At 31.2% G+C, this 12,814-nt stretch overlaps 1 protein-coding gene across 1 annotated transcript; it reads left to right on the top strand.

The window, feature by feature from the left end:
• Positions 1 to 248: 248 nt before the first annotated feature.
• LOC131938635 (START domain-containing protein 10) lies at positions 249 to 9,026 on the top strand (the record flags this gene model as incomplete). The annotated part of the gene is given in 6 exon segments (XM_059296745.1): positions 249 to 423; positions 1,464 to 1,611; positions 1,958 to 2,061; positions 2,189 to 2,306; positions 4,542 to 4,594; positions 5,880 to 9,026. Coding segments are annotated over 6 exon segments (816 nt in total). The 3' UTR covers positions 6,099 to 9,026.
• Positions 9,027 to 12,814: the final 3,788 nt, after the last annotated feature.

Below are 12,814 nucleotides of genomic sequence, written 5' to 3'. Positions count from 1 at the left end.
AATTTAACCCTTACCCTAATTATTAAACCAATCCTATTTCTTAACCTAACTAAAATGCTGGTGTTATTTTGGTCTGAAAAGCAGAACACTACAGAAGAACTAAAAACTTTGTTGTTTATGAAGGTTAATTATTTAAACATGTGATTTTGTTTTTAAAGGAAATAAAATTAATAATATTACAATTTGTAAATTTCAGATTCTTTTGTACTTTCATGCTAGATAATAAACTTGCACATTTAAGAACAAAGAATGTCTGCGTCACTGTCGCTGAAAGTTGGTGTTGTTAAGATTCCAGAAGATTCTGATTTCCGCCATTTTAAATCACTATGTGAGGACACAGATGGCTGGAAGCTGGAGGTCAATAAAAATCAGACAATGGTCTGGACAAAAGCCAATGACTTGTCAGACTTTAAAATGGTGAAGGTATGTAATTGTCATTTAGATTTGACTCGACATCATTTGTAAAGGATAACTTGTACTATCTTCATTGTAGAATGTTTGCCCTCAGTAACTTATCAATTACATCAAGTTTAAAATTTTTCCATTACAATTTGCCATCAACATAAACACTTTGACACTAAAAGGAGTCATCCGTAAATGACATAACATAGCTGATGGTGTAGGGAGTGTCTGGTTTTGTAATGGGAGTGAGGATGGTGCTTTATTTAAGATTAAATTTTATTAAAAAAAAATAGTTCATTTAAATCTATAATAAAATTTGCCAGTATTTCCAGTTTGTTTGGTCAATGTAAACAACTCAATTACTTATATGGAAAAACTTGAGTGGACTTCCCTTTTTGATCATACATATGTCTGATTAATCCTGATGCAACCTGTGACACTAAGAATCACACTTGGTCTAGCTCACAATACAATGGAAGATTATGAAGCTCCAGGAGTTGCAGTATTCAATGAATCAAATGAATGCTAACAAAATTATATCACATGGCCGTTTTTATATGACCTTGTGTGTATTTAATAGTTAAGGGTAAACATCAATTAAATAAAAATCATATGAATTGTGTCAACTCTCAAGGAAGAGAGTTAATTTGGGGGAAGGTGGAGGGGACTGTGATATCGAGTATGGGATTATGTCATTTACTGAACAAATTTGTTCAACAAAAAGTTGTTTATCAGTCTTATAAACTAACACAATAATATTGCACAGCTGCTGTTCATCACTCTTTGGCTGTGACTTTAAAGTTAACAACATTTTTACAATTATACATAGTTTATTTACATTTAAAATTAATACAGGGGAGAAATGGTTAAATGTTTTAAAAACTCATTGACATGTTGGCTTGTTTCATTTGTTTTTTTGACTGACAGAGATATTTTTCTAAGACATTATTTTCATGGAACTTTATCTGATTGATTTCCATATTTTCCTTCAAAATACCAAGAATACTTGTTTTAAAAAAGTATAATTTGAGTTACATTTTTTACTTTTTTTTTGGTTGCAGGTGCGTTGCATCTTCAGTGACATTGATGCTGCTACCTTATATGATGTATTGCATGATCCACAATTTCGCAAAACCTGGGACCAAACAATGCTGGAAGGCTCTGAAATATGTGCCATCAACCCAAACAACGATATTGGCTACTATGCAAGTAAGAATCTCCCTACACCACAGACATGCTGTCTCAGTGGATGTGAATGTCTAGATACATTGGTCACAAAATGACAGGCTCTCTTATAGCTATATAGAAAGTTATCAGTGTTGCAGCTAGAGGAGTGATAGAAATGATTTGTGTACTACTATTCTCTAACTGCATGGTGGGTAATAGAAGATATCATAGAGCCAGCAAAGTGAAAAGATTTGCCTTGACTGATGACTCTGCCATTTGGGATGGTGTGGTCAGGTCCAGTGTTGAAGGTTGGATGAGTTTATGACCTATGTTAGAAAAAAAAATGAGCTCTGCCCATACTATATATTTATATTCTCTTTACTTTCAGTTCGGTGTCCAGCACCCCTAAAAAATAGGGACTTTGTTACTCAGAGGTCATGGTTGGATTGTGGATATGAAAAAATCATATTCAACCATTCAGTGAATCATACGGTAAATCATAGTACTTTAACATTTTTACACCTTTGTTTGAGTCTGACTTGTTATCTTACTGTAATCTTTTATATTTAAAGTAGCATTGATTCAAGTGGTTTTTTTTTGTTTCAATTATTTCTAACAGGCACGACCACTAAGGAAAGGTGTCATTAGGGGTGTCTCATACCTAACAGGTTATTATATCACAAAGCTTGAGGACAAAAAGACACAACTAACTTATGTATCTCAATCTGACCCCAAAGGTAAGGAGGGATGTTAAAAAAAAGTCTCTTGAAACTTAATTCCGGTATGTGCCATTTTAATATTAATGGTTGAAATAATAACCTAAAAACAAAACATAGATTGGGTTGAGAAATCTAAATTGAAAGTTTAAAAAAAAAATCTATGGTGAGCATTTTTAACTTTATGCTAATTTTCAAATTAAGCTAAATTTTATGCAGAGATAAACCCTTTTAGTTTTGTTAAGAATCAAAAGTTAAAATATTTATCTAGTAAATATTATTTGTCATCAGGTCACATGTTCATAACCCTTCATTGTTTACTTAGTGCGTGTTTGCTTTTTTAAAAAGGATGAGTGAAGTTTAAAAAATGTATATCCTCTAAACATTGATGTTAAGGCCACAAGATATCTAGTTCTCAGCACAAACCTACAATTGAATAAGGGATTAGTAAACCATAAACCAAAACAACTTATGATAGATTATCAACTAACCAAGAAAATTAGGTGGCCATCTAATAGATAAACAAAGTAGTCGCCTGTCTTAGTTTACTTTAATTGAAATTGTTTCTATTTGTAGTTTAAAAACTATGCAAGAGCATTTTAGTTGATTTGTTTAAATTTTGCTAAGAAATGTACTGTTTATTGTGATTGGAATACTACCACTAAGTTAGTCCATTTTGAATTAAGCTAAAGCAATTATTTCTGTATGTTTGAAGAAAAGACCAATGTCCACCCCCTTCCTAAACAAAGCAATTGCCAGTTTAAAATCTTGTTACATCATTTTATGATAGGCTTAAACATGTCTTTCAGACTTTACATTGAATTGTATTGACCATTTGCTCTTTAAATAGCCTTTTAACAACATAAAAATACATCATGGATCTGTAATCAGATTTCACCTAAATAAGCCTTGTACTAAATTCTAACTAATTAACCCACTCTGCACAGAGGTGTCGTTCATGTTTGAGTGAACACTTGTAATCTATGTATCATCATGCATCAGCTGGGGGAGGGGGGAATAATAGGCTAGCCTGAAATGTTAAGGAAGGTGGTTATCAAAACAAATGGGCAGGTATCTTCTGTAACTTAAAACTGTAGTATTGATTGACACGTTGTTAAGAGTAGACAGGCAAACAAGCAGAACATAATCTGGTGTGTTGATAGTTCTTGAATAACACCAGATTTAAGTAATATGAGATTTAATCATTAAAAAGTTATTGATTAGCCACTTGTTGGGTGTATATAAAATACAATGTCTTTTATTGTAAGGGCTACCCATCTTTCTATGTTATCTCTCTATTTCACATTTGTCTACAAACTTAAAAATTCAAGCCCTATGGTTCTGTAATCCTCTTGTCATACAAGACTGAAAATCTCCATATGCATTACACATAACCCTATCTACATTTTTATAATTTAAATGAATGTATTAAATTTTAATACATTCATTTTACTGCAGACAAACTTTAAAGTTGTTCCATCACCCCCCCCCCCTTTTTTTTTAGTTATTTATTTTTTGTTTTTAGTTTTACATACAAATTAGTATTTAAAAATGCATACTATCTATCATGATGTAGAAAAGTAGAAATAGGGATGAGGAACTTAAATCTTAATCACATTTGATTTACCTTATGGACAAACAAAAAGATGATAGAGGTCTGAAAAGGTGTCATTTTTCACACCTTTTTATGGTTTACATAGCTGCTTGAGCTGTTGTGTGATGTTTTCTATTTTTTGTTTATAGAATAAATAATTCTAGCAAACTGATTCATTGAATCTTTTTCAAAATGAAAAAAAAATATTTTGGCTGTTGTTTCTGGAATAAAATTTGACTACTTGCTTTCCCTGTTTATCTACAAAATGGACCTTTTAAATCCTCATCAATCCCTTCAGAATGGATTTATGAATGATTTAGCAATATTTGGATATAAACTTGTAGGTTTCCGGGAAAATGCGCTAATACAAACTAATTATACTAATGCACTTTCATTTTGTCATACTTCGTGGTAATGTTTTTTATGCTACAATGTACAACTATTCACTCTTTGTCAATGTCTATAAATACTCAGTTTAATAAAACAAAAATGCCCTTGCACAGTTTTCCGTTGCACGATTTTCCTTTGTGCATCTATGCTGTTACCAAACAATGTATAATTTGTTATTTGAGTAATATTTGGATAGAAATGTACTATGTATATTAGGTTATTTGCCAGTAGATGTAACTACAGCCAACCTTAACCCTAATTTTGTATTCCAGGTAACCTACCAGCCTGGGCTATCAACAAGTTAACTAAAATGTTTGCACCAAAAGTAAGTATTGCTTGTTATGATTTCCTTTCATATGGAATATCTTGATAAAGTTGGGGCACAGAATTATTCATTTGTTTTTTAAATTTCCTTCTATTTTTGGGATCCTCCACACCATAATGTTTTGCTTTGTATTTCAAGAAATTTGTGGAGGAACTTAACGATATACATTTTGGGATTTTAGCTATTGTTAGTAGTTATGTATTCAGGTGTGCATACATTTTTGGTATAAGTTCTTTTTTTAGATCTACCTAAAGGTATTTAAGTTGCCTTAGGAAAGCTGCAAATAATTTGCTTGGTATAAAAACGCCAGATGGTTATTTCATATTTCTGACAATTACACTTTGGATAGAAATGAAACTAACTTTTACCCTTAATTTTACAAGAAAACAAATTTAAAAACCAAAAATCAGCCATAGTTGCTATGTAACTCAAACAGCCATGGGTGATCCCTTTTAACTAGTCCATTCAAGTTGTTATTTGTTATTGAAGTGATTTTTTTTTTTTGCAAAACACTGCTTAAGTTAAATGTATTCCCTATTTGTTATTACAATGGAAAGATTAATGTTATTTCTTTTAAATAGACTTTAAATAACAATTTTATGTGCATTAAAAAAAAATGCCCATAATTATGTGTTATTATAAATTGATAACAAAAAACTCCAAAGTATCTTACTTATTCGAAAAATCATTTTATATTTTACTAGGCTTGTTTTACTCTTGCATCTTTGAAATAGTTCTTGTGGATTTCAGGATATATTTGATGTTAGCCTGTTTTTCATTGTTTTATATTTTTTTAATATTTTTGAATTATAATTTGTTTTTAAAATATAAAAAAAGACCTCACAAAAAAAATTGTGTGGGAATCGCTATTAAAAACAAAATAAACCAAATCTGTACCTATCAGAAGAATATGCAAATCTTAGTCACGGTGTTTAAATAGTTGCTGTTTGTATTCATTTGACAAAAAGTTGACATTAAAATTATTTTTACACTTTTGACTGTATTTGAACTTTATTTCAATGAATTCTGTTTATTCATCTGTTGCCACTGTTATCTTCTAATGAGACTAATGACTTCTAGTGAAACTGACATAACTCCTTACCAGCTGGGATAAAATGATGAAAAATGCTTAAAAAATAAAAAAATGTGCTAAAATATTACCTAGATATGGATTCTTTGAACATTGTGACTATGCATATAAGGTTAACGCAAGATTAATATCTTGGATATCAAAGAAATCTTGATTATGTTCAAACTAACCTGTTGCAACTCCAATCTCCCACAGGTCATCAACCGTATCTATAAAGCAGCTAAAACCTACCACACATGGAAGGCCAAAAACAACCCCAGCTTTAAACCCTGGTTGAACCCAGAACAGATGATGACAATGCTCCCCCCCTACAACCCAGCTGACAACGTTGTACAGGACGTCATGACCGGCTCTAAGGAGTCTCTGGATGAAGAGGAACTTAACGAGGCAGATTTTAAAGATGAGGATTATTAAAGAGGGCTTAATGAGGCAAGCAGAGTTTAAAGATAATGATTATTTGAGCTAAATGAGGCAGGCAGATTTTAAAGATGAGGATTATTTGAGCTAAATGAGGAAGATTTTAAAGATAATGATTATTTGAGCTAAACGAGGCAAATTGAAATAGGATAATATAGTTAGTTTCATTTTTAATCAGATGAGGAAGAGCTTAACGAGGTAAATTTTAAAGATTAGGATCATCAACATTAAAGATACTCATTCCATTTTCTTGCTTACTAACTTTTAAATAACTTGTTATCTCTAATTACATATAATTTTTAGTTAATCTTGTGGGGTTTTTAAATGGTTTTATTTGTATTTAGCAATTTTATTGTATGAGTTTCTCCTCATCTACTCTAGTGAAAGACAATTCAGAAAGATTCTTAATAATTAATGTTTTGTAGGCTGTACAAGCCCCAACTGTAGTATTTGGGGATTTAATTTATTCCATGACATTTTGGCTACATTACTGCTAAGGTGATCTCAGGACATTTGTCTAGATTGATTGATTTGTGATTGATTTTAGTCGTGTACTAGAGGTATTTTTTAAAGATCTCTTAACTTAGTGATATAAAGATAAGATGTGAATTAGAGGATGAAAACCAAACTTGTAGAAACTTGTTTCATATATAACAAACATATGATTCATGTTTTTTTTATTTACCACCTTTCACTTTATTGGTAGAATAATAGGATTATTAAGTGCAGTACAGTTTCCCATTTTAGTGCTACTTATTTCAACTGATGAATAATCTTTAAGTTAACATATCAAAGCTGTTTGTGAATCTAGATCTAGAATACCACCATTGGTTTGTGAATGTTTCACCAAACAGAAGTGTTTTTGTTCTTAAATATAATTTTCAGGACTTGGAGGCTTTTTAAAATTATTTGATCAGTTGATGGATATGTAATGATATTTTTTTTTTTCATTCAAAGTATTCTAATTTCATTGTTGATGTATTCAATTCGTTTTCAAATATTGTTTTTATTTATCAGAACACTATGAACCTAAGTATTTCTTTAGGGAAGATTTTTAGTGCATATCTGGCAGTTCTGAGAACTGCTATTTTTTTTTTAAATATTGTTAAACTCATGTATAATTCTTATTGATTTTCAGCCATTTAAGGAGATGGCTTAGTAATGTTTCCTCTAGCAAATTTATTTTTTTGTGTTTTGATTCTTGGTTAGTACTTATTTCAAAGTACTTACTGTCTAAACTTTGTTTTGAAATGCAAATTTAGACATAGTTATTGAGCTTGTAATACCCTATTATTTAAAAAAAAAATTAGATTGTTAATTTAGATATTATTTTTTATACTGTAGGTATTCCAATTTTAAAAGAGAATTTTTGTATATCAGTTGTAGCCTTGTCTTATTGGTTTAAGCTAATCACTTGTAGCTTTGTCTTATTGATTTAAGCAGATAAGTTGTAGCCCTGTCTTTATAATAACAGTGTAGCATTTAGTGATCACGGAGAATAAATGTTGATAAAACTAAGGGAGAATTTCACTAGTCATGCATGAATGAAGAAATGACTGGAATCAAAAGGTTATGTGGACAGGTTTTGTGTGAAGAAATATTTTTACTGATTGGATGTGAGTGATTGGGACAACTGTGACTTGGTGTGCTTGAAAAATTATTACTTTGTATTGAATGCTAGTAATGACTGTATTCTTGAGTCTGAACATTTATTATACTAGGCTGGATGCAAGTAGTTTGTAATGATTTTGTAATTGTAAACCTCAGCCAATAAACCATCAGTTGGTGAATAAAGTCTTGCCTAGAACAATGGGAATCAAACTGAACAATGGATGTAACTTGATACACAGCACTACACTACATTTAATGTTTGAATATAAAACACTGTGTGTGCTAATTTTGTACTAATAGTATTTGTGAATGACTTTGATGTTTCTAAATTTTCTTCAAGGAATCTCTTAAGTTTATAAAAAACCATCTATACATTTGAAAGTGACAGAATGTGTACAGAAAAACCTCTTCCAACTTTTCCCTTTGTAAAGAATTCGCTGCTGTTTTGATTTGAATTGCTCAGAAATGGTTGTTTATTTTAAAACTTTTTGTAGTGTAAACAATAGCTAAATGTATTGTTAAAAATTTAAATGTTAAACCTTTTTTTTTACCCTTTGTGTTAAGAAATTTTCCTAGCAATTGCTGGTCACTGAAATTAGTTAAAAAATATTTTATATCAGAGCATCATTTGTTACTGGGTAAAGAAAAATGGAAAAAGTATTAACCTAGTTTTTTGTTCAGTATTTATTGCTCATTGTATCATATGAATGAGATTTTAAAATTGAACATAATTGTTGTTTTCTTGTTACCTACACAAAATAGCTGCTCTTGTTTTTCTGTATTTATAAATAAATATTTTTATAATAACTGTTGTGAATTTTCGGAACATTTTGACAATATTTAATCGCTATCTTTACTCTGAACTTACATTGTGGGACCAAAATTGTGGTGGACAGATAGAACTGCCTGTGACATTGAAGTGAAACTGTTATGAGCGTCTGCAGAAACACTTAGATTTATCATTTTTTTCCCTCTGGTTTTAATTTGATGCCTGCACTAAGTACAACAGTTATTTGTGTATACAATGATGTGAGTGCAAAGTTGCTGGTAAATTATTTTACCGCTGTAAAATACGGGTTTTTTCCAAATCATGGAGTAAATATTTGACGGTTGGTAAATTCTTGATGTTCTTGTCTGGCTGTTGTGTATCCAAGCCTATACATGCTACCGTTTTTTTTTTTACAGACCTCTCCAACCCTAAATTTTATCTACGAAATTAAGTCTTCTTACTACTTTAAAGAGAACATTTGTTTGTTTTTTTTTCACTATTTCAGAGATGTTTTGTAAAAACGGATTTAAAAGAATTTTTTTTTTTTTTTTTTGATTGTTGCTTTATTGCCGCTGTTCTTGCATAATTATTGTAACTATTTATGATACAATATTTTTGTGATTAAAACTTGTGTGCATGAGTTATTTATTGAATTGTCAATGGATTCCGTTCTGCCAACTAGTATTACTCATGTGCTATGGTTCTTTTGTTTTTATTCTTGTGATTATTTTTTTTACTAAGTTCAGTCAATTAAAACAAATTTCATGATTCCACCCATCTATGTTCTAACGGAAGTTACTTGGTGATTTTAATATGGTATTCTATGCTTGTTTGGTTGTTGGAACTACGTGAAATTGTTTTCATGCATAATTTTCTGTTTCATTTTGTCTGGACACTATGATTCAGTTATTGAGGCAATGAGAAAACCAGATCATATATTTTTTTAAACCATTCAATTTGTCACTCACTTTTTTACAAATACAAACAACAACAGACTTTGAAATGATGTAGCTTTAAATTGTTGAAAGGAAAACCAAAATAGTGATCAGCAGGGAAACAAATGAGATGTTCTGGTAGGCCATGTGTGGTGGGGTAGTTCTTGGTATATTTTTGTTGGGCTAGTTCTTTGTTTTTCTTGATCTAGTTCTTGGTTTTTCTTGATCTAGTTCTTGGTATATTTTTGTTGGGCTAGTTCTTGGTATATTTTTGTTGGGCTAGTTCTTGGTTCTCTTGTAATAGTTCTTGGTGGGTTTTTGTTGTGCTAGTTCTTGGTACATTTTTCTTATTCTAGTTCTTGGTTGTTTTTTTTATAGTTCTTTGTGGGTTTTTGTTGTGGTGGGTTGGGTAGTTTTGTTGTTAGTGGTCTTAGTAGTTATTTTAATGTGGTAGGTCATAGTAGGTTTTTGTAGTGTTAGGTGTTAGCCCTTAGGTACATTTTTGATGTGAAGTTGTAAGATTTGGTTCAAAAAGTTATCTTTGCCTAAGTTTTGCTTTGATTAGCCGACAATACATTTTCTGGCATGACCTGTTGTACATTTATTTAAACAACTTGTCGCTTATTTAATCCTTGGGTCCAGTGTTTCTTCCAGACTTTTTTCTCCGGGGGGCACTTGAAATTTTCGGGGGGGCGGTAGACTTTCTTCGGGGGGGGGGGGGGGGGGGGGCGGACACTGTTAAAAGTATATATTTTCTATATAAATTATATAAATTTAATTTCGTTCGGGGGGGGGGGGGGGGCGGTAAAATTTTTTCGGGGTGGCAAAGCCCCCCCCCCCCCCCCGAAGATATGCCTGGAAGAAACTCTGCTTGGGTCCCGCCCTATAAACTGGTTGTAGAAAAATCAGTGTTAACTTGTTATTCTTCCCATAGTGCCTTAGTGCTGGCCAATGAATGCTTGATGCCCAGAGTTAGTCTGGCCATTCACTGTGTGGGGGTGGGGAAAATGTAATGCTAAACATCTGTCCTGTTGTAGTGTTTAGATTTGTCTGTTAATCAATGAGCAGTGGGGTATTCGTTTGGTCTTAGAACATTGACACTACAATTTGGAACTTTTTTTAGCAGTGTCATCGATTGAGTACATGATTTGTTTCAAGTTCCCTAATTTTTTTTTAGTTTTTTGTTCAAGTTGAAGGCATATTTTTTATAGTTTGATGAGGTTCTTATAACATTGTTGGCAGAAGAGTGTTGTACCTTATTGAGGTTACTCTGTTATGGTATAATTAACACTAGGGCTGGAGGTAATTTATGGTCATGGTTAGGTCTAGGGTAGCAACACCTACAGATTTCAAATAAACTGCCAGCATTTTTAAAAGAAGGCCTATCTTAGAGGATAGCAAGAAACTTATTTACCAAAATAAGCACTGTCAAGAAAAACTTAAATAGAAATGTTATGGATCTAGAACAATTTTCTCCAGATAATAAGCTGTTTTGTACATGTAAGGGAAATAATTATCAAGTGGAGATCAGATTTTTCTGCCTATTGTTATTTTAGGACTGAGGTATTGATTTTGTGTGAATATATAATTGTCCTTGCGAGTCTAGGCATTGTTAAAAAAGAAATCAATACTTGAGAAATTTAATAGCGCAACCGTTTCACTGCAAGTTTAAAGTTTCCTCAACAAAAATGTTAGGCTTATGTTGAACACAGGTTCATATTGATGATCCATTTTCTCTCTTAAGCATTAGTGTTAATGGCTTGATTATTTGTTTCTTTTACTACTTTACTATATTAGTTGTTACTTTTGTCTGTAATTTATACTTGACACGTTACATGTTTTATACTTTACATTAGATGTGATATACTTCATAATTGTTCACGTTATTTTTTTTTTATCTGATCTCATGTATTGCGAAGTTTCTTAAATTCTTTTTTGTTTCAACTTTAAAAAAATAAAATCTACAGTTTTCAGTCCATTATTACCCACCACTTGAGTTAAACAATGTGAAATAATTTGTGGTATAACCTTTAAATGTTCAGTATCTTCTGTAAATTTTTATACTATTATTTTAGCAAACACTAGTGACTTTAAAAATTGTTGTAATTTTCAAAATGTAACTAAGTTTGCTTTTTTACTTTTAAACTTAACTTGAAAGACATGATTAATTTTGCTCATTTTTAAATTTAATGTGTGCTAGTTTCCTACATTATGATGTAACTCAAATATATATCTTAATATAAAAGTTATTGATGGGATTTTTGTCTGTTTTGACGATGCATTTGAATTTTACCTTTATTAATCTTTGTGTGCTTTAAATGAAGTCATTCAGCATTCTGTTAATGTATCCAGGCTCAGATGATTTTAAATCTATTATAAGCTCATTACGCAGATTGTTGTCTGCTGACCTGTAGCTAGATGTGAGTTGTGCTCAGGTGTTTATGTAGGCACCTGTGAGTGGAATTGGTGTGCCAATGGTTGGTCTTATCTGTTGCTGACAGATTTTATGTAGATGATCACCAAACTCAATTATATGTTGCCAGATAAAAATGAACACTTCCAAAGTGAAAAACAAAAATCCAGTCTATTGCAAGTTAACTGGCCATTTTGGTCCCTTTTTTTTATCACTGATGCTGCTGTTATGTCCTAGTCTAAAGGGAATAACATCACTAAAAAAAAGACTTTTAAATAAATAAAATAATATGTTTGACTATAGATTTTTAAAATTTTTATTGAAATTTTCTTCAATATTTTCTTTCACTGTTTACTTCAAATGTTACATTTTCTACAGTTTTTTTTTCTTACAATTTTGTCTACACCTTTAAATTTGAATAAATGAAAAATGAAATACATTTGATTAATTGCTGTGTCAGATGATTAAAATACCAGTCCAAACGATTGGAACTTCACCAGTGAAACTATTCTTGAGTGTGCCCAGTTTAACAGATAAATGACATTTACTGAGGTTGCATTTATTAAAAATGTGATATTTATTAACGTAATGACCTTACTGGATTTTATTGTGTTAGGAGTGATTGCCTTGTCGCTCACCACCTCTGATTAACATCGCTGTTTTTAATCTAGTTGCATCATGGAACTGTTGATGCTTTCTTTTCTTTAGAATAATGAAAGTTTCTTGTTAAGGCAGTGGTATTTCAGATTTGTGAAACTTTGGCTCTGTTGACTAAAAAATTGCTCTTTAAAACAGTTTGTTTTCTGAACTTGCGTTTAAGATGGGTGTTATTTTCATAAAACATGCCCTTCATTAGAAGCTTGTCTATCCTTTTTATTTTTTTAAGACAATTTTCTTCTCAATTTGTTTTTATAATTTAGAGAATTATTAGTTTTCTTCCTTCTTATATTTCAAATATCATTGGTCACAAACCTGGGAAACATTG

This window comes from Physella acuta, unplaced genomic scaffold, assembly GCF_028476545.2.
Source record: "Physella acuta isolate Inbredline_101_S28 unplaced genomic scaffold, ASM2847654v3 ptg000017l, whole genome shotgun sequence".
In the NCBI taxonomy this organism is placed as follows: Eukaryota; Metazoa; Mollusca; class Gastropoda; family Physidae; genus Physella; species Physella acuta.
Note: the sequence above shows the minus strand (reverse complement) of the source record. Positions and strands in the feature narration are given on the sequence as shown.